We start from the raw sequence: 26,069 nt of genomic DNA, 5'->3' as shown, positions 1-26,069 counted from the left end.
CATAATTGCTTTTACTTTTGATTCCTCCCGCAGTGTTGAGGGTTTACAGTCTGTAACACAACACGTGTGGGTTTCACAGGTCACTCAGCCTGCCCTGGAGGAAACAGGTTCCCTGGGTAGTTTCTCATTCTCATTTACTCCTCGTATTCTTAATTAGCACAAAGACCATAATGAGCTGGCTACAGAAAATCAGCTGGGACAGCCAAGACATCATCTTTTCACGTGGCAACAATTTTGTGGGGATTTGGCTTGAAAGTACAGTTTAGGAAAAAAATGAAATCTGTTTTTTTTTGAGTTAGGATGTGTTTTAGGGTGAAGGCTTGGGCTGGTAGAGACCTAAAGCTGGAAGGGAGCCTGGGAACCAGGACAGAGCAATGACCTGCATGGGAGTATGGGCTGCTGGGAGACACTGGATAGGAGGGGACAATTTTAGGATTAAGATTTGGGCTGAGAAAAGCCATGACACAGTGTAGGTGCTTCTGGATTCCCATGGTACACTATTCAGTTGGCATTTTCTCTCTGAGCTTTACCTACTGCCTTGAGCCTTGACCATCAGTGCCTTGCTGGCTGTGGTTGGAAGTGTGGCCCAGGGGCACTCAGCAGTTCTCAGGTTGCTTTAGTGATGCCTGTAGTACAATCTCTGTGGTTTCTCCTTGTTCAAGCCCTTAATCCTACACTCAGTGTCAGCCCCAGAAACCTCTCCCAGTTCCCAAACTAAATATAATGGCTCTAGATGTGGCAACACATTCAGAGCCCACTCTATAATCTGCTGGATTCAGACTCTAACCCTGACCTCAACCTCAACCTGTTCACTGCTCCAGTGACTCCTGGTGACCCCAGATTTCAAAGGAGTCACAGGCTGACTCAACATGAGCTTTCAATTTTGATGCTGTCTCCCCCAAATCCCTTTACTATCCTAGCCCATCAGTTCCTTCTGGACCTTCCCATGCAGCCATCACCAGTGCCAGAGGAAAATGGTCTCAAAGAGCTTCATGTCCTCTCCCTATGCTTTGCTCATCCTCCTCCACTGAACCTTCTCATGACCCAGCTTCATCTGTTCTTCCTGACCTGGATTATAATCCCAACACCTACTCCAGCCTCAACACCATCTCCTACCCCTTGCCAAATACTAATCCTGGCCAAAACTCTCACCCCAGCCATAAAGGTGGAAGCTATATGCAGCCTGCCTTAAATCCAGGGGAGTCCAGGTGGATCTGCTAGAATGTTTTTTCTGGGTAGAAACTACACTAAGATCCAGAGTGCCATGAGCTGGGACTGGAGTTGAGTCTGGGATTAATGTTATTCTCCAAATTAATTCAGGATTTAGTTTAGGCTCCTGTTTCACAGGAGCCATGAGCTAGGAAAACATGGGACAGTGCTAACAGTGTGCCATGTCTCCAGTCAGTAGTGCTGGTTTCCCAAGCGAGTGGGTTGTGAGTGTCCTGTCCCAGATTTCCCTGCCAGCTCTCACATGGCTAAAATAAACATTGGTACCATAGGTGCACACTCTGATGAAAGTCTTCCTTGGAAAAAACAGGCTTCAAGGAAGATTATCTGATGTCATCACTGTGAGATGACTGGGCTAGAACAGTTTCCTTAATTAACCTGTAAATAAGATGTTTGATGGACTGCAGCTCCACAGTGGTGCAAGGATCTGTTTCTGAGGAAATTCTTCTGAATTCCAGAAGAGATAAAGATGCTTTGACTAAGAAGGGACTGTATCCAATAATAGCTCTCAAGTTTCCAAATAAGTCTTTGATCTCTTCTGTTTCATGACTCCACATTGCTTTTGAAAGACAGCTGAATCTTCAACCCCCACAGAAAATTTCAGCTTTTTTTTTTGTTTGTTTTATCCTACTTACAGCAAACACAGGCAGGTGGCAGGTCCTGGTGTGTGACAGGCGTGAGGGAGTGACCTTCCCTTCCTTGCAGCTCAGTGACAAATGAGAGAGACAGAGGAAAAGAAGAACAGAACAGAACAGAATAGAATAGAATAGAATAGCATGGCATAGAATGGAATGGAATAGTATAGAATAGCATGGCATAGAATGGAATAGAATAGAATAGAATAGAATAGAATAGAATAGAATAGAATAGAATAGAATAGAATAGAATAGAATAGAAAGAATAGAATATTTCATTGGAAGGAGTATGACAGCTACTCCTGTTTTACATATAAAAAGAGGGGTTTGGATTTATGTTATCAACAGTTTGAAGACTCTCAGAAGAAGAGAAGCTCCAGGCTGCTTGCATGCTTGCTCACAACTGAATGCAAAGCAGCTTGAGGCCCAGGTCCATCCCAAAAGCCTCCCGTGCTGCAGAGCACCGCCACCGAAGCTGTGGGGATGCAGTGCTCGGTTCCAGCCCCGTGCCGAGTGACAGTCACCGGGCGGCAGGGGGGGTGGCCGGCCATCTGCACACCTCTGCGGGGAGGAGCACACAGCTGCGAGCACATCCCTTCTCATTTGATGCATCACCTCTGAAGGGGGGAGGCTGCCATTCCAAGCTGGCCCCGCTGTGCCCGTGGCCGTGGGGGACCAGAGCCGGGTACCCAGGAGCCAGTTCAGCCAAGCGCTCGCAGGTTTTTTTCTGTTGGTTTTTCCGTTCAGGCTCCCAAAGGTGCTTTTTCTCCTCTCCGTGTTTTATAAAGCGCTGCATACACCTACTTTCGGGCTATAAATAAGAAATAATCATGTGCATTTAACACTTATTAAAATTCTTTTTAAATTTATATGCAAACGAGGAGCAGCCACAGGCTCCTGGCAGGTTGCCGATAAAGCCCTTTGTTCTGCAAAGATTCTACACCACTGATGAGGCAGATAAATTTGTCTTCAGTGCCATAGCCTTGTCTTTGCTCTGAATCTTCTTTATAACTACTGGAAGGTGTAGGTTGAGAAATGCTGGTTTGATTAGCTGGGCTTGTGGTTGGTCCCTTTTCATGCCAAAATCATTTAAGTGTTCCAGACATGGCATACACCCATGGAATCTACAAATATATCTCTCCCCAGTGCGTCATAATTCCTGGGGTAGTAAGTGATGAATCATCAGGATCTAATGTGAAGATAAGCTAATTAGCATTAATCAGAGCTCCTGCCCGAGGTGGGAAAATGCTAGGTGAGCAGTCTGTTGGCTGCCATCTGACTTATTTAATTATTTTATTTTCATTTCTTTCGATTTTTCAAATCGGGCTCTTCAAAGCTTCCAAACTCGTAGACTGGTAGTCTTTTGTGCCGTGCAAAATTGAACAACCTTTTCGTGTCCCTCAGTCTCCATCCTGCCCTGATCTCACTTCTTGCATTGCCTGGAAGTCCACAGGCTGTGGCTGGGTCATGCTGTGGTGTGGGATGGCTGCTGGTCCTAGAGGTTTCTCCCTGCAAGGAATCTGCCTGCAGCCCCCTCCTGTTAAAAATGTTCAGTGACTACCTCCAGAACTGAAGTTAACTCTTACCTTATTGCAATATGACAGAAGAGAGAAGCCCCATCATGTGTAAGTAGGGGGTGATGAGAAGTGGTTCCCTTATGTTGTGGTATCGGGCGATGTTCCCTTCTTCCTACTCTGTAACATTTTGTTAGAAATACTTAAAATTATATTACAGCATTTTTCTTCTAGTAACATCCCTTCCAGCAAAAAATCCCATCAGCAGGGGTGGCTGTAAATACTTCCTTACGTGTCCCTACCCTGGTCAGGGCAGGGCTGTTGCAATCAGCGTTCAAGTCCGTGGAGCAGGAGCAGGAGAAATTCAGTCTCAGCAGAAAGATGCCATCAGGCCTCACCCTCCGTGAGTGCTGGCCCGTTTGGAGGGTGGTTTGTGACAAATTCCTTCAGGTGTTGGCATCTGCAGCATGGCTCTGCATTTTGAAATGTGTTGGCTTTGGTGGTGTGTCTCCTTGCTCCTCATGTTTGGTAGCAGGAATCCCAGCACAAAGGGAACCAGGATTCAGACTAATTCAGCCATTAGCATAAAGACAATTAGGTTTCAGTGAGATCCAAATTCTCTGAGGAAGTTTTTTTTGAGATGCTTGGGCACTCAATATGCAGTGTGGCACCTCAGGGAAGTCGGGGCTGTCCTGTGGCCCCACAGCCCTGGCAGCAACAGTCCATCCCAATCATAAAATCACAGAATTGTTTGGGTTGGAAGAGACCTTAAAGATCATCTTGTTCCAACCTCCTGCCATGGGAAGGGACACTTTCCACTAGACCAGGTTGCTCAAAGCCCTGTCCAACCTGGCCTTGACATCCACCTGATGTGGCCCATCCTCTCCTCCATGGAACAGCTCCTGTGCTCTGTGGGAAGCAGCCCCCAGCACAGTGGCAGCCTTGCTGGAAGGTAGGGAATGTGTGTCAGCAGACCCCCAGGGCAGGAAAAAGGAAGTTTGTCGGTCTGTGGGCCCAAAGTCCTACAGAACTCCAGTCAGTGTGGTCCTTTGCTATGCTGTCCAACACGTGTCTGTGCCACCCAGACAGAACTGAGGTTATCTTCCCTTGAAACTGCTGGAGATCTGCCACGGGAAATGCCTTGCTTTGCTCTGGATTTTGCCATGATCCTGTAACTTATAATTACACTAACTCTTCCACACCAGTGAAACCCACCCCTTCCTTTTTTTACCCGTGGCACACGGGATTTTTGGAGAAACCACGGAGGCTTTTCAGGGCAGTGCTGTGCTCCATGGGCTGCTGGGGTGGGTTGGACAGCCTCACCTCTTGAGCTTGCTCAGGTGTGGCAGAATTACTCCTTTTCACATAAATACTGTTCCATGGCTCTGGAGGAAAAAAAAATACCACAACAAACCCAAAAGTGCAGGAGCACATAGCTGCCTCTTTTATTATGATAAATGGAATTACCAGGGCCAGCTGAGGAGGTTTGTAGCCACCAGCAGATGTCATTGCAGCCAGCACAGAGTAGTACACGTCAGGTGAGAACAGAGGCACTGCAGGTGTTCAGATAATACCCAGTGGAGAATGAAAATTAAAAAAAATAAATCGTGTAATCACTGATTGCCAGGTAGCTCCTGCTTAGATCACTGGTAGCTCGTTTGTAGTAGATAGAGTAGATATGAGGGATTAAATTCCACGCTACAATTTGTTTTCTGCTGAATAATTAAGATTTATTAGTCCCAAGCACAAATTATAGTAATTTAAAATATTAATACTTTTTTTATGAAAGGAACATGCCGGTGGATTTTGTTTAATGGGAATAGTTGGGTCCTGATAACCCAATGAGCCTGAGGACTAATGAGGGGGGCTAGTGAGGGGCTCCCCCTCTTCTTTGTAGTGACTTGGGGTGTCCCTGCCCGTGGAAGGGAGGTTGAAGCTGGAGGAGCTTTGAGGTCCCTTCCCACCCAAACCATTCCATGATGCTGTGATTCCCTGGTGCAGGAGGAGAGCCCTGGCCTGCGTGTTTGTGCACGTGTTTGCCCTGGCATTCGTGTACGTGCACGTATTTATGCTCTTGCTAACCAGTTTGTGATCCTCTCAGCTTTTTATGCTGGTGGCTATAGAGAGGCAGACAATACACTCCTCTTGAAATCAGTGGCAAAATTTGCTGTCATAAAAGACAAAATAAGGAAAAGTGCTCATTTGCCTCTGCTCCTGGGTAGTTTCCCCACTCCTTTTTCTGGGGTCAGCAAGCAAACAGAGAAATGTCTCTGAGCTGCCTGTCAGACCTTGATCAGTAACTGGTAGTTATTATTACACTATTGTATCAAATATATAGAAATACTTAAATAAAGTCTCCTGTTACAAGCAATATTTACTGTTTGCTTGGTGAAGATCACAAGCAGAAGTGAGCCTGCTGAGCTGCACGTTGTTCAGATGCAGGAGATAACAAGTCTCCACCCTAAAAATACACTTTACAGTTAAGAAATGCAATTTCTGTTAAATTCGAATATAGACCCGTACACATAGAAACAGTCCCACTGAGGCAGAGAGATGTGATGGTAAGAGAGATGGACTAAAGGCAATGTTTTATAGCCATGTCACCACTCTCCCTGTAACACAGCAAACAAGTATTCATCTCGGGGGAAAACTCTGGCTCTTCCCACTTCTGCAGTCACTGGTGAGGAGGCATCTTGAGTTCTGGGTGGAGTTTTGGGCCTCTCACTCCAAGAAAGACAGTGAGGTGCTGGAGTGTGTCCAGAAAAGGCCAGCAGAGCTGGGGAAGGGTCTGGAGGAAAAGTCTGATGAGGATCAGCTGAGGGAGCTGGGGAGGCTCAAGCCTGGAGAAAAGGAGGTTCAGGGGGGACCTTCTTGCTCTACAAAGCCCTGGAAGGAGGTTGTAGCCAGCTGTGGGTTGGCCTGTTCTCCCAGGTGACAAGTGATGGGACAAGAGGAAACAGCCTCAAGTTGCACCAGGGGAGGTTTAGATTTAACATTAGGAAAAAAATCTCTTCACCAAAAGGGTTGTGAAGCCCTGGCACAGGTTGCCCGGGGCAGTGGTAGAGTCACCACCCCTGGAGGGATTTAAAGGCCTGGGGGACATGGTTTAGTGGTGGCCTTGGCAGTGCTGTGTTAACAGTTGGACTCGATGATCTTTGAGGGCTTTTCCAGCCTAAATGAGTCTGTGATTTAAGACCTGAATGGACACCTGCCAGCACTGGAGGCAGTGACATGTCCTTGGCCTTAGATGAGATAAACCAGTGGCAAAACTTTCTCTTTGGCATGAATTGTATCTTATTTTCAGTCCTATGCATTTGATTGTTACTCTTCTGCTAAAAGGGTCTGGAGATGCCCCAAACACTTCAGGTGGGGACTTATGGGATCACCTGTTCTGAGATGGGCTTTCCTTCTAAAGTCCCAGGTTGCTTTATGTCCTGAAACAGTGGAAAGAGACAGCCAAAAAATTAAAGGGAAAATATTATATTAAGAATGTCTCTTAAAAAGAAATTGCTTTCCTTGTGTAGCACCTCACTTAGAATGGAGAGGTGTAAAAAGGTGTAATCCTCTGTAATCTATATGCTTTTTACCTTTCTGAGGAGCTTAGATGACGGCCAGAAGATAGCTGAGTTTATTTTTTTAATTGCAAACTTTGCTGGAAAGAATGTAAATCCAAACCCAAAGGCAGTAGTGTTTTAATTGGATTTTTCAGCAAATGTACAATCTGTAGGTAATGAAGAGAACTTTTGCTATGAAAAAAATGCAATACTAGTATAGGATTTAATCATGTAGCAAAGTCCTGAAGCAAGGATTTCTTCTGCCTGTGGATCATTGTCCTGGTGGCAAGATAAGTTTTTCATTCCTAGGTTGTCAGAAGGCAGATGTGGGACATGTGGACTTGGAGCTCAGGCCCTAAATAATACCTAAGCTTAAAAATGTCACTGTAGGCATGTGGAGGTTGTATGCACACAGGTGTTTTGGGGTATTTTTAGTATGATCTATGTTCTCTGTAATCTCAGTTTCATCATTCAGCAAATACAGCTGCCAGTTATTGCAGTAGATCAGAGGCCGTGGCAAGTAAGCTAAAAAAAGGTCTGTGTTACAAAATGACCTGCAGTTAAATACCTGATCCCTGGTGGTGGGTTGAATTGGGTAATTATCTGGTTAGGAAAATATCTATGCCAGGAGCTTCATGTTATCATTTGCTCTTCTTCTTTCTTCTTGAATTTTTTTTCTTCTCCTTTTCATCCAAATGGGTGTAAATGCTGGGGAAGTTGTTGTGAGTCAGTTTGTATTCCATGGGAGCTGCTGGCACAGAACAGGCCCCAGATCAGTGAGTTCATCAAACTCCTCTGTGCAAACCCCGAGGTTTTTCTTGGGTCGCAGAGGGCTGCAGTCCCCACGTTCTCCTGTGGTGACCCCAGGAGCTCAGAAACCCCCTCCACTTCCCAGAAAATCCCACGAAATGAGCTGCCCCAAGGAAAACAGTCACCTGCCTTGGGGACACTGCTGGTGGCACCAGTGCCCTGCGTGGCGCGGGCAGACCTGGCAGAGGCACCAGAGCAGCAGTGACCTGCTTGCACGTCAGCCACCTTGATCCCTGCCTCCCGTGGGACCGGCTCCACACACACCCTTCTGTTTGCCCAGTTCTGCTTTGTTTGGCTTTTCTGGAAAACCTTTTCCATGGGGTGCCGTGTCACGGCTGACCGCGGGGCAGGGCGAGCTCCCAGGGCGAGTTGTTTTGGAAAACAAGTCTGACCTCAGCCAGAAAAGGTGGCATTTTAACATTTTCCCCCTCGCTGCCTCCATGAAATGGTGACACCTCCCAGCTGGGGTGATGGGAACAGGGGGGTGCCTCCAACCACCTCCTCGGGCTGCTCTCCCCAGTTGGGGACTGGCCACTGGGACCCTCTCCATGGTCAGCCAGGGGTACAGCCCTGGGGGGATTTACTCTCAGATGGGGTGAGGTCCTTGGGTTTGTTTTCTGTTTCTTCCAACCAGTGATGTTGCCAGATAGTGGGATCTCCCCTGAAGCTGAGCTTTGAGGCTGGCAGATTTAAAAGGAAGAGAATAGAATAGGAAAAGAAAAGAGGAAAAAGAAATAAGAGGAAAGAAAAGAGAAAAGAAAGAAAAGGAAATGAAAGAAAGAAAAGGAAAATAAAAGAGAAAAAAGGAAAGGGAAGGAAAAGGAAAATCTCATCAGAGATGGGAATCAAAACATGAAAATACAAAGAAAGGTTTGGGATGGACGTGGCTTGTATCTGGCTCTTCTGCCTCCCAGGAAGGCGAGCACATCCACCAGGAGGTGGCTCAAGTCTCTGTCCAGGACTTAAAACTTCTCCCAGCAAAGCTGTTTGATGCACCCTGCTAGGAGTTGTGGTTTCCATGACTTGGTTTTTCAGACAAAAATAAATGTTTCTTAAAATTCCTGACCCCCTGCAGTCCTGGGCCAGGTCATGAGCTCCCCCAGGAAGAACTAGATCATCAGAACTGTGCTAAGATCTCAGCCCTCGTGGGTCTGTGCCTGTGGCTTCTTGTATTCTGATGAACCCCGAACTCAAAGCAAAACCAAGTTGAAAGAGAAAAGTTTCATTGATTATTTTTCTCATGAAAACCATATGAAATTGTGACTTTCTCGTTCTTTCAGTGTGAAGCCTTTGATCAGTCCTGCCTTGTGAACTTTTGATTAGCCTGGGTTAAGGTGAAATCCAAGCCTGGGCACATTTTGTGTGGTCTCTGGTTTCGAGGTGAAAATTTTTCGTGTCTGTCCTAATCAGGTTATTCCTGGGCTGTTGTTCACAGTCACTTTCAGAAAGCCATAGCCAAAAAATGATGGGAGCTCTTAGTAAAAATATGCTGAGAAGGCAACCCAGCCATAGCAGGATTCATTTATTATTTATTATTTAGCATAAAGTTTGCTGCATTCATTACTAGGCCAAGTTACAATCCCCCGTTATGGCATCTCCTGGCACTGTATTTAGCTGTATTTGGAAAATGAGACTTTCATCCAGGCTCTGAAGTTTGGAAACCAGCTCTCTCCAACCTGCTTTCCATGCTGAGACACAAAGATGAAAAAAATCTCATGACCATCCACTCCCGTAGTAAAATCTTACACAATTAAATCCGTGAATCTCAATACCTGAAAAACAGGATTTGATGACACATGACAAGAGCTGAGTTAAAATATGTATGACTTAATACCAGCATGGTGGGTAATCTTTATCATCATGAGTGTGGAGAAGATGAAATCGAGGCATGGGGTGGGGATGCACAGCACTGGAGTTACCTCATTTATTCCCCCCCTCACCTGTAGTCCCATTCTGAAAAAGACCCCAGAAGTGTTGCTAAACAGACAATACTGAAAAAAAAACCATGGAAGAGGATCTGGAGAGATGCTTGTATGGAGTGGGGGGTTGCTGTGGTGCTTGGTGCATCCCATCTCTCCTGGTTTGCTCTCTCATTACCTACTTTGTCGTGAGGAATTAGGAGTCTGAGGCAGCAGAGCTGTGTGTTCCCCTTTAGTCCTAGTCCAGCTCACGGGATCAGACCTCTCCATCCTAAATCTCATCCAGGAGCCTTCACCCCGTGCTGCTGAGGCCACCAGGATTAGCTGTCGAGCCTTTAAACTGCTCCTTGTTTTACATCTCATAGGAGGTAACATTTAAGGAACTTCTAGAAGTCAAGTGGCAGGACAAGATTAATTAGGATTCCTTTCTAATCCTAATTACAATGATATTTGCTTCCCACGATAGGAGTTGTTCATTATCATATGTATAAGTTTGCTTCTTTAGTCTGTCTGCTTCCCTCCCCCCAACAAAACAAAACCAAACAAAAAAAGTTTAAATAATATTTAATACATTTTTACAGTCATTAAAAAAAATCAACTCTTTTTAATCTGGTAAAAACATCAGATGGGCAGAGGAGAAGCCCATTCAATTCCCTATTAATTTCCCTTGCTCTCTAATTATATGCAAATCCACCAAGCCCAGGTTTTAATTCAGCTGCTCGCATTAAGAGATCAGAGGAAGATTCAAAATGGGAAGGCAGAGTTTGACGTGTCGTCGGGGGCTCAGACGAATTCGACTGGAAGATAAATTCCACATTTTAATTAAAATGTTTATTCCGCTCTGCACAATAATGCTTGCTTGCTTTCACAGAGGGAAAAAAAAGGGTATTAGGCATTAAAGGAACTAATTCCTCCTATCGAGAAAATTAGGATTTCTCCCAGGCAGACACAGGGTATCATCCAGGATTAGCGGCTGTAGCATTCTTTGTAAACATGTCACCCTTGAAAGTGAGCAGCCAGGAAAGCTGCTATCGCCTTACTGCTGCAGGGTGTCCAGAGAGCGTCCCTGCGGCTCCACGGGGGATTATCTTCCCTCCACGGCCCCCGGGGAGCCGTTTGTCATGGAAACTGGGAAAGAAATGTGAGTGAGGTTGGGATACCGTGGGGGTGGCAGCGGGCAGCTCGCCCCTCTCCAGCCCGGGGGTCCCCAGAGGGGTCCCTATGGGGAGGGAGGGATGCCCCTCACCCCTGCCCTTCACTTCCCTGGTTGGCAGAGCCAGTGCCAGGGTGGGAATGACACCCATCCCACATGGGGCTGGCAGGGAGGCTGGGGAGGGTCTGGGAGGGAGCCCAGGGAAGGCTCGGTTTCGTTCCTGGCCATCCGTGTTGGAAATGCACCCCATCATCTTTATAAATGGCCAAGGACAAAAGTCCTGTGATGTGTCTCCTGCCCATGTCCCGGTGTGACAGGGGTGACACCAGCAGGATGGTGTCACCCACGGTGGCCTTGCACTCTGGCACTGTGATGTGGAGGGGCAGGTTTCACCCCCTCTGATGTTTGGTGAATCGAAACGCCTCAGATCACATCAGGGTTTTTTGGGGGGTTGTGTTTTGTAAACTCCCCCACTCTCTTTCAAGTACATGGGCTGGTTTTGTTTTTGTTTTACACGGGAAGAAAAAACGCAGCCAGCAGCCAGGAGCCCTCTGCTCATGCCCAGGGATTCTGTGAGCAAACATTTGCCTCCAGAAAACTGCACATCCCTGGCACCTGGAGGGTTCCTGCTGGGCTCGTTGGCTGGCCCATGGAACCAGAGATCTCACAGGTTTTTCCATCTGCTGCTGCAGAGCGTCCTTGGAGAGGAGGGGTGTTTTGGGTTGGAAGGGACCTTAAAGCTCATCTCATTCCACCCCCTGACATGGGCAGGGACACCTTCCACTAGGCTTCTCCAAGCCCCATCCAGCCTGGCCTGGAACACTTCAAGGGATGGGACATCCACAACTTCTCTGTGCCAGGGCCTCACTACCCTCAGAATTTCTTCCTCATACCTAAGGATGTGACAACCAGATGCCAAAGCCATCTGGGTTCAGATCCAAGACCCAGCTAGAGCTGGGATTTGCAAATGGCTTCTCCAAAGAGGTGAAAATCCTCCAAACCACCAGCACCTGGGACTGGGACACAGCTCTCCCAGTGCAGACCCTCAGCCTGTGCACCCTGAGGTCTGGCTGGTCCCGGCACTGCTGGGCGCACAAGGGAATGTCCCTGGTCCTTCAGGAAGTGATGTCTCAAGCCTGACCACAGGGTGAGCCTCACCTCTGTGACATACTTTTGTTTTGCTTTCCTGCCTTGCCCTCTTGGACATTTTCCTGATTAATTCTGGGTATTGGAGCGAGCGCTCGCCGTCGAGAAGTGAGGTAAAGGAGGTCAGATCCTATCAGCCCCCGCAGGTCAAGTGAGAGCCTTGGCATTCAGAGCCTCAGTTACCGGTAACTCCAGGGTTTGCAGCTCTTGATTCAAATTCTCAGAACCTCAGAGCACGACGGGGCCAGAAATGTTTTTTCTCCATAGCCCAGAACACGAGAGAGCCAATAACCAGGGGTGGGGTTTGCAGAACAGGGGGAATAGCTGGGGGTGGGGCAGCCCCTGGCATTATATTGCCCTGGTTTGGGGAGGAAACTAGCTGGGGTTTGGTGCTGTGGGGCAGCCCCTGGGCTATACTTGTTTCCATGAAGCCACATGTCACTGCTGCCCTCTGTGGCAGTGGCACATTGGGACTGGGGGGTGATTCTGTCCCCTCCTGAGCAGGTGCTCTGAGACTCACAGCAACAGCACTTCCCAAGCAAAGAGAGCCTTGCACAAGAGGACTTTCTGCAGGGTTGAGGAAGCTTCTGGAGTGAGGTGGCTTTTCTGCTGAATGGGACTGTGAACATTGGGTGGTGATGCCTAAATTTCTTTTTTCTGGGGGTACCACCTCTCTGGTATGGGGTGTAACTGCCCCTGTCACCCTAATGCAGCAGCCTCTGGGAGGGACTTTTGATCTTTATTTTTCCATGCCTTTTTTTCTTTTTTTTTTTTTTTTTGGTAATTTTCACGAAGAACCACCTACATCTTTCTCTTAGAACATAAATACTTGAGAAGTGAAACAGCTCTTCTGTGCCCATGAAAAACTCATCTGATTTCCCCTGAAGAGTTTAACTTAAAAATAATAACCATTATTGCTTAAAACCAGAAACCAGCAGCAGCACAGAAGGTCACTGAGAAGTTCTAGAAGGGTTTTAAGTTATTTCCCTGTGTCTCCCTCGTCGCTGGAAGTGTCCAAGGCCAGGTTGGATGGGGCTTGGAGCAACCTGGTCTAGTGGAATGTGTCCCTGCCCATGGCAAGGAGTTGGAACAAGATGAGCTTTAAGGTCCCTTCCAACCCAAACCATTCCATGATTCTGTGATTTGCCCCTGTCGTGTCTGGATCTCGGTGCTGGGACATGGAAGGTGTGAAATTCCAGGGAACTTGTCCCCTGAGGCACATCCCAGTCCCAGGGGAATCAGCACCAGGGGAGCTGAGTTTGGCTGCTAAGGAGAGCACATCCCCTTGAGTGTGCAGAGAATAGTGGGGCTGTCTGTCCAGGTGCCCCATCAACATTTTCAAAGCAGAGCTGCATTTTCATGAAGCTGAAAGAAAGCAGGGGGAGAGGGAAGAGTTGAGGGAATTAATGCTCCATCAACCACAAAACGTGGAGTGCAGGGATAAAAACCTGAGTGAGGACAATATTTGGATAAAAACCTGAGCAAAGACAATATCTGCCTGTGTGTGCACTGTGTCTCTTAAACCAGTCAGCTCCTTGCTGCGATTCACATGCAGAATTAATGCAAGAATTAAGAGCTGCATATTATTACTTTCCTCTTCGTCTCACTGCTGCTCATGAGCACTTTGGGGCCAGCCAGGGATGGGGTGCATGGGGCTCCTGTGGCCATGGGGCAGGTGTTGTCTGGTCCCTGGAGGAACCCTTGGTGGTGCTGAGGGTGAGGGCCTGGTCCAGCCCTCGTGCCGCAGCCTCGCTGGTTGGCCCGGGCAGGGGCCAGGGAGATGCTGATGCTGCAGCTGCAGCCAAAGCTGGGCTTTGCTGGAGGGGTGCATGGCTGGATGAGGGCGTGGGTGGCTTTAACTTTCCCTGTTTCCTCTGTGCTGCGGCAGCGGGCTGGGGCGCTGGGACTGCAGCAAAAGTGAGAAAGGAGAAAAGAGCGAGCTGAGGCGAGAAATGAGTCGGCGCTGCCGTCGCCCGCGGCTGCCGAGGGCTCCGGTCCCGGCAGTGCCACAAACGCCTGCAGCGGGTGTTTGGGGTGATCTGTTATCACAGCATCTCCTCCTGTGACACCCTGGGGCAGTGAGGGGTGAATGTGTCTGAAGGTCCGGGGCTCTGAGCTGGGAGGTGTTTCCAGAACTTAGAGGAATCCTGAAACTCTGCAGAGCTGGATGGAAGGTGTGAGCTCCGGATCCCTGAGTGCCCCAAATGACAGTATTCCCCTGGGAGTCCTGAGAGCCCTCTTGGGACATGATGTACCTAATAATGTCCTTAATAATAGCATAGAATCACAGTGCTTTGGGTTGGAAGGAACCTTAGATATCATCCAGTTCTAACCTGCCTGCCATGGGCAGAGACACCTTCCACTAGACCAGGTCGCCCAGGGCCTCATCCAGCCTGTCCTAATGTCCCTGATATGTCACTAATCACTTGCTAATTTGGATTGATTGATGGGCAAAGAGCACAAGGCACAGTCCCACCAGTCACAGGTACCTTCCCCAGCAGCAGTGCATGCTCGGTGCAACCTGACCTTCTACCTTTCTCTGGCACGATGACTAATTTTGCAGCTAAGAGGAATTTTGCAGCTTGGTAGGTTTTGTTTCTCGTAGACGATGCATTGACTCATCTCACCCCCTCTGAGAAGTGACGTCGGAGCAAACGCTCATGGGGCAGCTTGTTGAGGCTGGACTGGAGCTTGTGTGCAGGGCAGAGGAGCAGGGGTGGAGCTCACCCCACCCATCTGCCAGCTCTGAGCCAGGAACAGCCTCGGGGATGCTCCCAGCAGCAGGACACAACTGGTGACACAGGGCTCTGGGACTGCCAAATCCCCGCTCTGCCATGGTGGTGATGGCCACCAACACTGCACAGCTGCCAGCCTGAGTTCCCATGTGATGGCCACCAACTTGGCACAGCTGCCAGCCTGATCTCACGTGGTGGTGGCCACCAGCTCGGCACAGCTGCCACCCCGAGCTCCCATCCATTGCCCAGGCCCCTTGCCCCACACTGGCCATGGCCAGGCTGGCCCAGGGCTCTTTCATTTCTCTGTTTTTGGGGCGGGCCATGTGGGGAAATTTGAAAGTGATGTGACTCATCTCACCTGCCTGTGGCTCGGCTCCCTGGCGGGCTGGGAACCACAGCACTCCCCTGGCCCTGCACCCTGACCCTGCGTGCTGGGGACTCAGATCCTGCACCCCCAGGGTGCTCCAGCCTGCCCGAGGCTGGAGGTGCTGCCAGGGCCAGCATGACCGGGGTGATGGGGGCACCTGACTCTGGGATGCCCAGAGGGGCCCTGGGGCTTCCTCCTCTCTCAAGACTCCTGTGCATCCCTGGCTCCCACAGTGCAGGGCTTCCCAGCAGCCTCCTCCCTGCTTTCCTTGATTTTGGGCTGACCACGGGGCTTTGGGCTCTCCAGGGTGTTGGCTGATGCTATGGGAGCTGTGGTTCATGCAAGACAGGCAGCACCCTGTTATCCTCCATGGGGAGCACGGCATCTTCGGAGTCTTGTCCCCAGAGAAAATCTAACAGCATGAAATGTAATGTTTTTCACCAAACTGGGCACCAGCTCTTGGAAGGGGCAGTAGAATTCAGCTGATTTATTTTAGTTGTGAATTGTCTTCTATCAGAAAATTAATTAAAGTCATTCCCATCCACCAAAGCAGCTGTTGGGTTCCTTAGCAGATCCCCAGGAAGTTTGGTGTGACCAGTTCTGCCTTTGATGGCTGTGTTCATTGTAGCAAGGAATACTTTTCACAGGTTTCAAAATATTCTCTTCTTTTTTTCCATTTGTTTCTTTTCCTAAAGTGATCCAAGCAGAAAAAAAAAATCTTCAATTTTTTTTCTAATATTTTCACAGAGTTAAAAACTGAAGAATTTTGCTAGCCAGCAAAGCAAAGCTACTCATTTTTAGCATGTCATGACTAAATACATCAGTCTTTAAAAAATGAATCAAAATGCTTGCTAACACGAGGTGCTTTCCAGAAGATGTTTGATTATAATCTCACACAATTTTCTATTGAAAAACCCACATTTTGACCAAAACCCCCTCATTTATAGTTCTGCTCAACCAGCAGCTTATATAACCCCAGTGCTGCCCACAGCCAGAGCACGTGTGGTGTGGGATGGGAGTAAAGGCGAAGGATGCTGAGCCTGATCAGGCACCTTGGAGTCAAAAAACACTGGAGTTCTGATGGTGAGGGTGATCCTCGTGTGAAATACCTGCTGGGTTTGTGTGTGCTCAGCACAAAGAGATTTTTCTAGCTAGCCTGGAGCTCCCATAGCAATCAGACACCCGGGCGTGAGCGGTGTCTCCTAATTTTTTCTTGCCAACAATTAGTCTTCCTTAATAATTAATGCAACTGTGTTTTCTCTCTGCTCCTCCAATTACCTCTGGTTATTAATGTCACTTCTTGGCTTCAAAGTGGGATCTCCTTCCCTCACAACAGTGTTGGGAGTTTTTGGTTTCAGGGAGGGTGGTGGGGGTGGTTGGTCCCGGGAGGGGGATGTGCTGCACGTCAGTGCCTGGCCCAGCACACGGGCACCAAGCAGGCAGCACTTACCGAGGGGTGGGCACTCAGCAGAGCTGCAGATTAGCAAATTTGAGAGGGAAAAAGGCCCTCCAGGCTTGCAAACCCCATCCTGCTGCTCCAATACCATTCTACTATTGCTGTAAAGGTGTCTCTCCATTTCTATATGAGGGCGTGGCTGCACAGCTCATTCTCTGACCTGCCCTCAAAGGGCTGTGCTGGAGAGGTGAGGCAGAGCTGTCCTTGGAGCCCCTTCATGGCCCCCCATGGCTGCTGAAGGACAAGAGGTGACAGCTTGGGGTTGCCCTGTGATCTTGGGCACCAGCTGTGTTATTCTGGGGGGTGGGCAGTCAGCAGCTCTGTCACTGCAGCTCTGGGCTGTACTGAAACCCAGCTTTGGGGAAGAGACAAAAAAAGATGCTTCACCAAACCACAGCACATCCCCATGAAGTCCCAACCAGCAGCACCCCACGTCCTCCCAGGGGACCTGCTGGGAGGACACCAAACCACTGCCCTCTTGTTAAACCTCCACTTGGAAGAAAACATTTACATCAGGTTATTTTTATGGCGTAAAACACTGTCAGCTGCTAAGTCCTGGCTTTGAAAAGCCTCTTCAAGGTTCAGGTGCTGCAGCTGATCTGCAGGAATGCAGTCTAGACCTTGCAAGAAAGAGGAATTGATCCCATTTCTCTGGCATATGGATTTCTATGAGCCAGGTGTGGTTTCACAGCACAGCTGTAGGAAGAAAAGGAGCTGCAGTCCTGGCCATGGACCTCAACCATTAGCAGCTGTGGTGTTTGAACTGGGGACCAGCACTGAAGGAGTTCTCTCTGTTTCTCCAGATGTTTGTGCAGCATTTCCTTGTTCCATTGGTTGGCTCGTTCCTGTGACAGACTCCTTAATGGAGGAAGGGGCAGGGGGATAAACAGCCTCTTGCAGAAATTTTTCTGGCTTCCTTCCTGAGCAACCTTCCCCACCAGATCTTCATGGCTTTAGAGAGCAGAAAAGTTTTTGAGTGAGGCAAGGGCAAATGTAGAAGGGCCATGGGGATGGCAGCTCTTGCTGGTGCAGCATCTTGTTTGCCATCTGAACCGATGGAAAATCTGAGTAGCCGAGTGCAACCTTCTTGTAACACCAGGTTACCACAATAACAGAATGATTTGAGTTGGAAGAGACCTTAAAGCTCATTTCATTCCATCCTCCCCTGCCATGGGCGGGGACACCTTTCACTGACCCTGTCCAACCTGGCCTTGAACACTTCCATGTTCTGCTTTGATGGAAAGCAGGACAGTCCATGCCTTTGCAGTGAGCAGCTTTGCTCTCTGCTTTTCCCTGTGGAGGTATCCTGTGGATCAGCATCAGGACTGTTCCTCTGCAGCTGTAGTGGTCTGTGTCTTCTGTCATTGCTCTGAGAGCTGTTCTCAGTCATCAGGCAGCAAGGCTGGCTGGTGGCTGGTGCTGTGCTTTGGATCAGGCACGAGGCAAATGGAAAGGAAAGATCTGCCCTGCTTTGAGCAGCAGAAATGCTCAAGTTTAGTTTTCAAAACAACCCATCACGGAGCTTGTTCTGCTCCAGTGTCATGTTCAAATGTACATGTAAAACAGCATATCCCTCATTTGGGCTTTGTGGCTCTTAAACAAGCTCAGCCAAAGCTAATTTTAGAAATATCACTGAAAAGCTATTCTTTGTCTCATTTCATGGCTAAGAATAGAAAAAGCTCAGAGCTCCAAACATGTATTTAAGTAAGCAGGAGCCAGCCCAGCACCACTCTCAGTGGGAAAACCACACAACCCATGGCCCTGCTGCAGGACAGGAACGCCTGCACCACACCAGTCTGTGTTGGGAAGGGGGGTTACATTCCCACTATCCCACTGTACACAGTAAATCTACCCCTGTTAAGCATCAGGAATTAGGGTATTCATTCATTCTCAAATGCAAACCTGCATGCCTCTTGGTTTTTATTTGCATGAGCAAACCTTTGTGGGAAAGACAGATGTAAAGTGGCTTCTCCATCGGCCTGTTTTCCTTTCCGCTTCACGGGTTTCCTTCTCAGAGCAGGGATGCAAAACACAGGACTTGGCCAGGACTCCCAATCTGCTGTGCAAGCAGCTTGGAGCAGCTGGGAGAGGTCCAGGACAAGTCAACCAGAGCCCTGTGTCCGTCTGTGCCACCTCCACCAAAGCCAGCTGGAGCTTTGTGCTCATTCTGCCTGAGCAAAATCACTACCAAAGTGAAAGGCACCAGTGAATCGAGTCCAGGGATCCTAAATGACTTGTCAAAAGTCACACAGCAAATCATCTGCAGTCCCTGGTGGAACCAGAGGTCTGACTGGCAATGCCCACAGCTCTTAGCCCCCGCAGAGCTGCCTGACCTGCTCTGTTGCCATTTTCTCCCCATTTTGTCTATCTGTCCTGTTTCTCTTTCTGGATTTATCTGGGACAAATCCTAACACTCCACCACCAAGGCTTTGCCCTGTCAGTTTGGGCTTAAAGGCAACCCTGGGCGAAACCAGACATGTAGGGAGCAGTGCGAGACGCTCGGGGCGAGGAGGCTGGTGTGGATGGCAGAGAGTGAGAGTGTGTGTGTGTGTGTGTGTGTGTGTGTGTGTGTGTGTTTGTGTTTGGTCCTTACAACTGTGCAGCTCTTTGGAATAGGTTCCCCTCTCTTTGCTCCAACACACAGAAGTACTTCCCATTATGTTCCCCAAAAAGAGCCTTTTACAAGGTGTTGGGCTCCGAAGGCCACACCGTGTTTAACCAGGGGCAGCTGCAAGAGGAGACAGGTTTTTCTTTGCTTGGTTTCCTGGGTTTGATGCATCCCCAGTGCTGCCTCAGCTCCCCCTGGTCCTTCTCCCTGAGCGCTGGACCTCAGTCCAAGGGGGATTTCAGCCCAAGGGCTCACTGGTGACCACGTCATGTTTTCAAAGGCGTTGCCCTCAGTGTTTAGTGGTGGCCTTGGCAGAGCTGGGTTAATGGTTGGACTTGGTCTTTATAAGGACTTTTCCAACCCAGATGATTCTGTGTCTGTGCCTGCATGAGAGCCCTGGTTAGGAAAGCCCAAGCATGGTTTTGAGTGAATGTGAAAGATGTGAGAGTCCAGATTTAGACCCTGTGGTAGCGCACAACAGAGAACAAGAGCACTGCATTGGGTAACATGCTTGTAGCATTCATCCTGGAATAAAAGGTACTGGAAATGAATTAAAAGAAAGTTCTGAATTTTGAAAACTTCATGCTGATTTTATCTGTTTTCCACCTATCCATGTAATCATATCCAGCTGTTGTCCCTGCTTCATTTATGGATTTTTCTAGCAGGGTGCTGTAATGTTGGTTTCGTGATTTGTTTAGTGTTTTTAGTCATTCCAAGCCTCACCTCCGATCACAGGACTGCAAAGGGCCTGGACTCGATTCACTGGCCCTTTTTGCTGATGGATCCTGATGATTTCTGAGTGCTCTCCCTCCTTGTGTCTTGCAGTCCAACAAAGTTCCCGTCGTGCAGCCATCCCACGGAGTCCACCCGCTCACCCCGCTCATCCCGTACAGCAACGACCATTTCAGCCACGGCTCCCACTCGCCCCACCTGCCCGCTGACATCAACCAGAAACAAGGTAGGGGCAGCGCTGGGGGCCTGTGTGGTGGGAGGGGGACAGTGCTGGAGACCACTGAGGTGAAGGCTGTCACCTTCCTGGTCCCAAATCAGTGAGAAAAGTCAAGAGCTGGGGTGTTGCTTAGCAGTAGGAGGTTATTTCGCTTATTGGCAATGCCTTGTAATCCTGGGCAAGGGCAGTGTGGTATCCAAAGTGCCAGCCCTGCTGATGGGGTGAGTTCAGCTCTCTGTACAAGCTGTCCTGTACCTTGAGACCAGAGCAGAGGCTGCGCGGTGATGCGCGAGAGTCAACCAGAAAATGGAAAGTAATCTTTCCTTTGACTCATACCCAGACTGTTGTCAGGTTGTCGTTTTGAGAAAATAAATGCTTGAAACAGGAAATATTTTGACTAAACAGGATCGGTGTCTGATAGCTGACTGGATTGTGACATGTGTGTCCCCGTAGCCGCACGTTGTGTGGTTGTCACACGGTTTGGCTCTTCGGGTTCCTGTGTGAGCTCAGGCCACGTCAGCTGGCTCTTGAGGCTGCAGAGGAAAGTACAGTAGGCAGAGGTTAAACCCTGAACTGTAAGACATACCCTGAACTGTGAAAGACAGGTATGTGCAGAGGAATTCACCCCAGTTTATCGTTCCATCATTCTTCATGGGTTACTGGCAAAGTGAGTGTAAAATCAAACTTTTCTCAAGCCTACATTAGTGCAGAACTTCTCTTCAGATTATCCAGGCTTTTACACAACCATGATCTTGATTTCGTGGGAAAGCATGCAAATTCACAGTTTTGTATTCAGGAAGGAGTTCAGGGCCCATCAGAGCCCAGAAATCAGTGCCAAAACAGAGGCACAAAACCAACTGTTGTGATTTGGGCAAAGACCTCCACCTAGGAGAGATCCAAACTGTCCTGGAGGCATCAGCTTCACCAAGTTAACACTGTTGATAAAACAATGGGCTGTCAAGGATGCTCTTGGCTGAGTGATCCCTGGTCTGAACCCAGAGGCCACGTTCTGGACTCACCAGGGATGGCAATGGGTAGGATTTAGGTCTGGTGTAAGAGATACCCAGGCACATCTTGGTTGTCATCCAGCCAACACTTTGCTTGTCAGCCACAAGAGCATAATAAACTCAGTAGAAAAATTGGAAGAGTTAACAAAATAAACCTGTTGAAGCTCAGCTAACAGCAGAGTTTGAGTCTCGAGAGGAAGACTGCAGATTTCTGAGTCTGCAGGGGTGGTGACCCGACACACCCTCCTTCACTCTGCCTTGGCAGTGCCTGGCAGAGCCCTGCCCCTCGCTGTGAGCTGCCTCCTGGGACTCACTGCCGGCCTGGGAAACCTTGAGCAGCACAAGAGCAGCTCACCCAAGGGATGAGCTGGTTGTGTCCCTCTGTGGAGGCTGCAGTTGGCACTGGGGCAGTCCCTGAGCGTTCTGTGGGGGGTCAGTAATTCTGGGAAGCTGTCCTTGGGCTGCCCACCCACGTGTGCCCTCAGTGCAGGCACTGTCCAGTCTCCCCTTTCCCGTGTATCCTGTGCATTTACAGACACAGAGAGTCTGTCCCTCCCAGAGACCCCCAGGTCCTATTTGTGCAGAGGTTCAGACCATCATCCTCAGCTGGGACCTGCCTCCATGGTGCAGCTGGGATCACGCCCCATCCCTGTATTGCTGGGTGAGGGTTTTCTTCCCTGTTCCTTCTGGATGTGTCCCATCTCTGTTTCCATCACTGAAGTAGCTCCCATTATCACCCAGTGTAAGCACTTGAGAGTCACCATCATACTCATTCTCCCAGCATGCCTTTAAAGTATTCACAGTAGCCCAAGGACACGCAGACAAGGAAATACAAGCAGGAATTCTGAGTCAGTGGTTGGTGCCCCAACCACTGGGCCAGCAAGAATAACTTGTGCTCTGGCTTATGCAACTTGCACTGTTGGAGGTGCAAATCTCAGGATATTCCAGCAGCTGCCTGACGTGAGTGCTGGTTTTGTTTGACCCTCAGAGGGCTGCTGAGTCCCACTTGAAGCAAATCTCATACTAAGTTATATGTTCCTTTCAGGTCAGTTATATATTTATTTTAGCTACCTCCTAATAAGATGCTTGGAATCTGTTGGTGTCATTCCTAATTAATAATTAATCATTAATACACCTAAAAAAATAATCCAGACTTCTGAGTTTGCAGCTGCTTGCGACTCATCGCCAATTTATTCCATGTATTCATCACCCAGGACAGCCAGTGGACAATCCCTGTCCCCAGTTTTTGTCTGAGGCTGGGTAGCAGCCAGCATTACACCCCTGTGCAGCAGAGCTCAGCCCCAGTGCCCCTCCAGTCTCCCAGTGCAGGGGTCAGCTGGAGGCTGTTCCTGCCAGCAGCTCCCTGGTTGTCTGAGTCCCACCCTCAGCCTCAGGCTCTGCAGGATGTTTTCCAGTCCAGGTGGAAAGGGAGCCGTGCTGGGCTGTGTCCCCTGGCCATGCTGCCCGTGCCAGCGGCTTTGAAGATCCCACAGGGATTCCCCGTGCGAAGGGTGAATTCCCAGCTGGCACCATACCCACCTCCACAGTTCCTTGGCACCCACAGAGCCCACGGAACAATTGTTTTGAACTCGAATTGTTTAAAATGGGGATAGAAGTGGTGCCTGCTGGAGCATCCCCACTGCCTGCTCACGGGGGGTCCCACGGGTGACTGATGGGGACGGGGCATAGGAACGGCTTGGACCATCCATTGAGCACCTCATGAGGCTCTCTGGGAAGGGCAGAGGGATGCCTGGAGTCAACTAAATCCTTGGCAAAGCAAGTTACTGCTTGTCCTCAGGGTGGCATGGAGCAGGGATGATGCTTGTACAAGAACGAGCTGCATTCCCCACCACCTTACCCGAGTTGGTGATTCTGCAGCAACATGAGTGACCCACCACATCCCCACGGAGAGAACCACAGCAAATAAAGGGGAATTGCAGTATCCTGCCACTTGCAGACAGATATTTCACATATATATGACCTGCTGGACAAGTGTCCATAGATGAAGCAGCCAGGGGACTGGGCTGGGAGTGATCCATGTCAGCTGGGGAATGCGGTGCTGGGTCCATCTGATCTCCTTCTCCCTTCTTCCAGGAGTGCACCGTCCTTCCCAGACGTCAGACATCCCTGGTTTCTACCCCCTGCCCCCCGGAGGAGTGGGACAGATCACGCCCTCGATGGGATGGTGAGTGAGGAGGGCTCTGCCCACACAGCCCCACCCGCTGGACGCTCCGCACAGACGGGTCACTGAGCACCCACAGTGCCCTCCCTGACCTCCACGGTGCTTCATCCCCCCACAGCTTCATCCCTCCTGTGTGCTGGGGGAACAGGCAGAATTTAGTCCTGTGTCACACATGGGGAGCAGATCCGTGCAGAGGCTGAGGGCTTCATCCCGGCACCCCTGGAGAGGTGTTACAACCTGCCTGAGCCAAAACTGTCTGCTGCCTTACATCCAACTGCCTGTGTGGATTAGGGAACCCAGGGAGAGGTTCCTACCTATTCCTCCTAATCCCAGCAAAAGCCTCTCTCTTGAGTGGGAGGTAATTTTCTCCCATGATGGAGTTTGCAGCACAAATAGTGCTTTTCCTTAGCCTGCCACCAGCACAGTGTAATCCTGTGGGATGATCTATCTGCCAGGCCATGGTGTTTCTTAGGGTCTGACACACAAGGAAGAAGTACACCGTGGCAGAGACCTGCCCAGCAAACGACCCCAGTACCCACAACCTGGCCACAGCACTGCTGGCTCGGTGGGAACTGCTGTCCCAGTGGGGATGGGGAAGGAGGGACCATGAGCTGGAGCGCTCCCAAAATGTCCCTCCTGCATGGGCCAGCCCTGAGGAGCATCCTGCAAAGCAGAGTCTGTTGGGAAACCTGCCCCAGGCACACAAGTTAAAAATACACCAGTGTGTGCTCTGTGGTCGTGTCCCCGGGCTGTGTCCCCGTGACCGCGAGCGCGCCGGGGGAGCGGGGCTGGCCGGGGGAGCGGGGCTGGCCGGGGCTGCCGTGGGGGCATCCTCACTCCTCGGGTTAATTTTTAACCCCCATTGAGGACACGGAGGCGTGGCAGAGGCTGACAGAAAGGGTGGTGGCTGCAGGTGGCAATTCAGGGTGGTCAGGACAGGGAAAGAGTGCAGGGAGGGTGATGGGGGCAGGTGGCCAGATCCTCCCAGTGCTGAGGGATTTTTATCAGCAAAGCCCCACAGATTGCTCCAGGTACAAGAACCAATTGCAGAATGGGAGAGGGGAGCTTTTTGCTTTGTTTTGTTTATGAATTTCGTGTTCCAGATATTTAACCACAAGGAAACAGGAGCTGAGGCCTTTGATACAGAGTTCAGCTTCAAAGAGATTACATTTCACCTTCTGTGCTAAATCTGCTACTCTTGGGTGATGATTTAACTCCTCAGATGATATGATTCATCCTCAGGGAAAACAAGGACTGGGGCGACTGTGCTGTAACATGAAAGAAATAGTTGGGAGATGGAGAGAAACGAGCCTGTTTGTCAAAAGGAAGGTCCACTCCTGGGATGGGATGGTGTTCAGGCAGCTCTGGGCGAATGGAGTTAGAGCAGTGTGGCTGTTGTGGAGATTTTGTGGGGTAGTTGGTGGTAGAGGGAGTTTGCATGGCTGAGAGCTTCTTCAGCATCCACAGGGTTTGGCATCCTCAGATGCCTTCATTAGTGACTAATAGAGCAGATATGGTAAAGCAACCAACGGCCTGACATGCAGAGAGCAGCACCTCGAGGCACGTGTGCCTAATAGAGCTTTTGCTCGTTCTTTTCCTTGCCTAAACTTTATGGAAAGAGCCTCAAACCCACTCCTGGAGTGCCCAGTTTTCAGCTGAGGCTCAGCACACCAGTGTCGGCACCAAATCCCATCAGGTTCATGGCAGCAGGGGCTGTGTGCCAGGGATGGTCATGCCAAGGATGCATCCCAGAGAAGCTGTGGTTGCCCCATCCCTGGAAGAGTTCAAGGCCAGGTTGGATGGGGCTTGGAGCAACCTGGGATAGTGAGAGGTGTCCCTGCCCATGGCAGGGGAGTTGAAACTGGATGGTCTTTAAGGTCCCTTCCAGCCCAATCATTCCATGATTCTGTACCTGTGCCAGTGCCACCAAGTCAGCTGCTGAGCCAGGATGGCCACACACAGGAAGCAACTTTTCCTGCACGAGCTGGCAGGCAGGAGCTGGGCAGAAACGGGTTTTGTTCTCACCGAGCGCTTCGGGAGGAGGAGCTGCAATCACTCTCTCTGTAATTATCTGGGATGACAGTCGGATAAAAGCCTCCGAGAGTCCAGTCAAGTGAGTTTTGCTCATGGAGCCTGGCAGTTCACCTTGGCCAGGAACCTGCACATGGTGTGACTCTCCTGTGCCCTGGGCAGAGAGCGTTGGTGCCACGGCAGCCCCGGCACTGCCATCCATGACTGTGTCTGAGCTGCCCTCCCAGCATCTGTGATAGTGTGCAGATACTGAGAGAGCTGGAGCTGTTCAGTCAGGAGAAGAGAAGACTCTGAGGAGACCTCACAGCCCCTTCCTGTACACAAAGGGAGCTTATATAAAAGGAGGTGGACTTTTTATATGGGCAGATAGTGATAGGACAAGGGGGAACAGTTTTAAACTAGAAGAGGAGAGAGTTAGATTAGATACTAGGAAGAGGTTCTTTACTCAGAGAGTGGTGAGGCCCTGGCACAGGTTGCCTAGAAAGGCTGTGGATGTGCCATCCTTGGAGGTGTCCAAGGCCAGGTTGGACAGGGCTTGGAGCAACCTGGGATAGTGGAAGGTGTCCCTGCCCATGGCAGGGGGTGGAAATGGATGAGCTTTAAGGTCCCTTCCAACCCAAGCCAGTCTGTAATTCCATGTCACGGGCTGCAGTCGTGCATTCCCAACCATCAGGGGCTGATTTCACAGCTGCACTCATTTGCACGTCAGAGGGACTTCGGATGAAGCTGCGAGTGCCCGACTCCGTTCCTATCCCGGTGTATCCCAGCCTCTGGAG

The 26,069-nt window shown here is 49.7% G+C and overlaps 1 protein-coding gene across 7 annotated transcripts in view; it reads left to right on the top strand.

The window, feature by feature from the left end:
• TCF7 (transcription factor 7) overlaps window positions 1-26,069 on the top strand; it is a 69,751-nt gene that overhangs the window by 29,683 nt on the left and 13,999 nt on the right. For all 7 annotated transcript variants that reach the window (XM_051794108.1, XM_051794106.1, XM_051794107.1 and 4 more), the window contains exons 4-5: window positions 19,950-20,082; window positions 23,175-23,265. In XM_051794108.1, the coding sequence (XP_051650068.1) occupies window positions 19,950-20,082; window positions 23,175-23,265 (224 nt within the window). The remainder of the gene's footprint in view (window positions 1-19,949; window positions 20,083-23,174; window positions 23,266-26,069) is intronic.

Source organism: Manacus candei, unplaced genomic scaffold, assembly GCF_025592945.1.
Source record: "Manacus candei isolate 608988 ecotype Guabito, Panama unplaced genomic scaffold, ASM2559294v1 h1tg000037l, whole genome shotgun sequence".
Classification (NCBI taxonomy): Eukaryota; Metazoa; Chordata; class Aves; order Passeriformes; family Pipridae; genus Manacus; species Manacus candei.
Note: the sequence above shows the minus strand (reverse complement) of the source record. Positions and strands in the feature narration are given on the sequence as shown.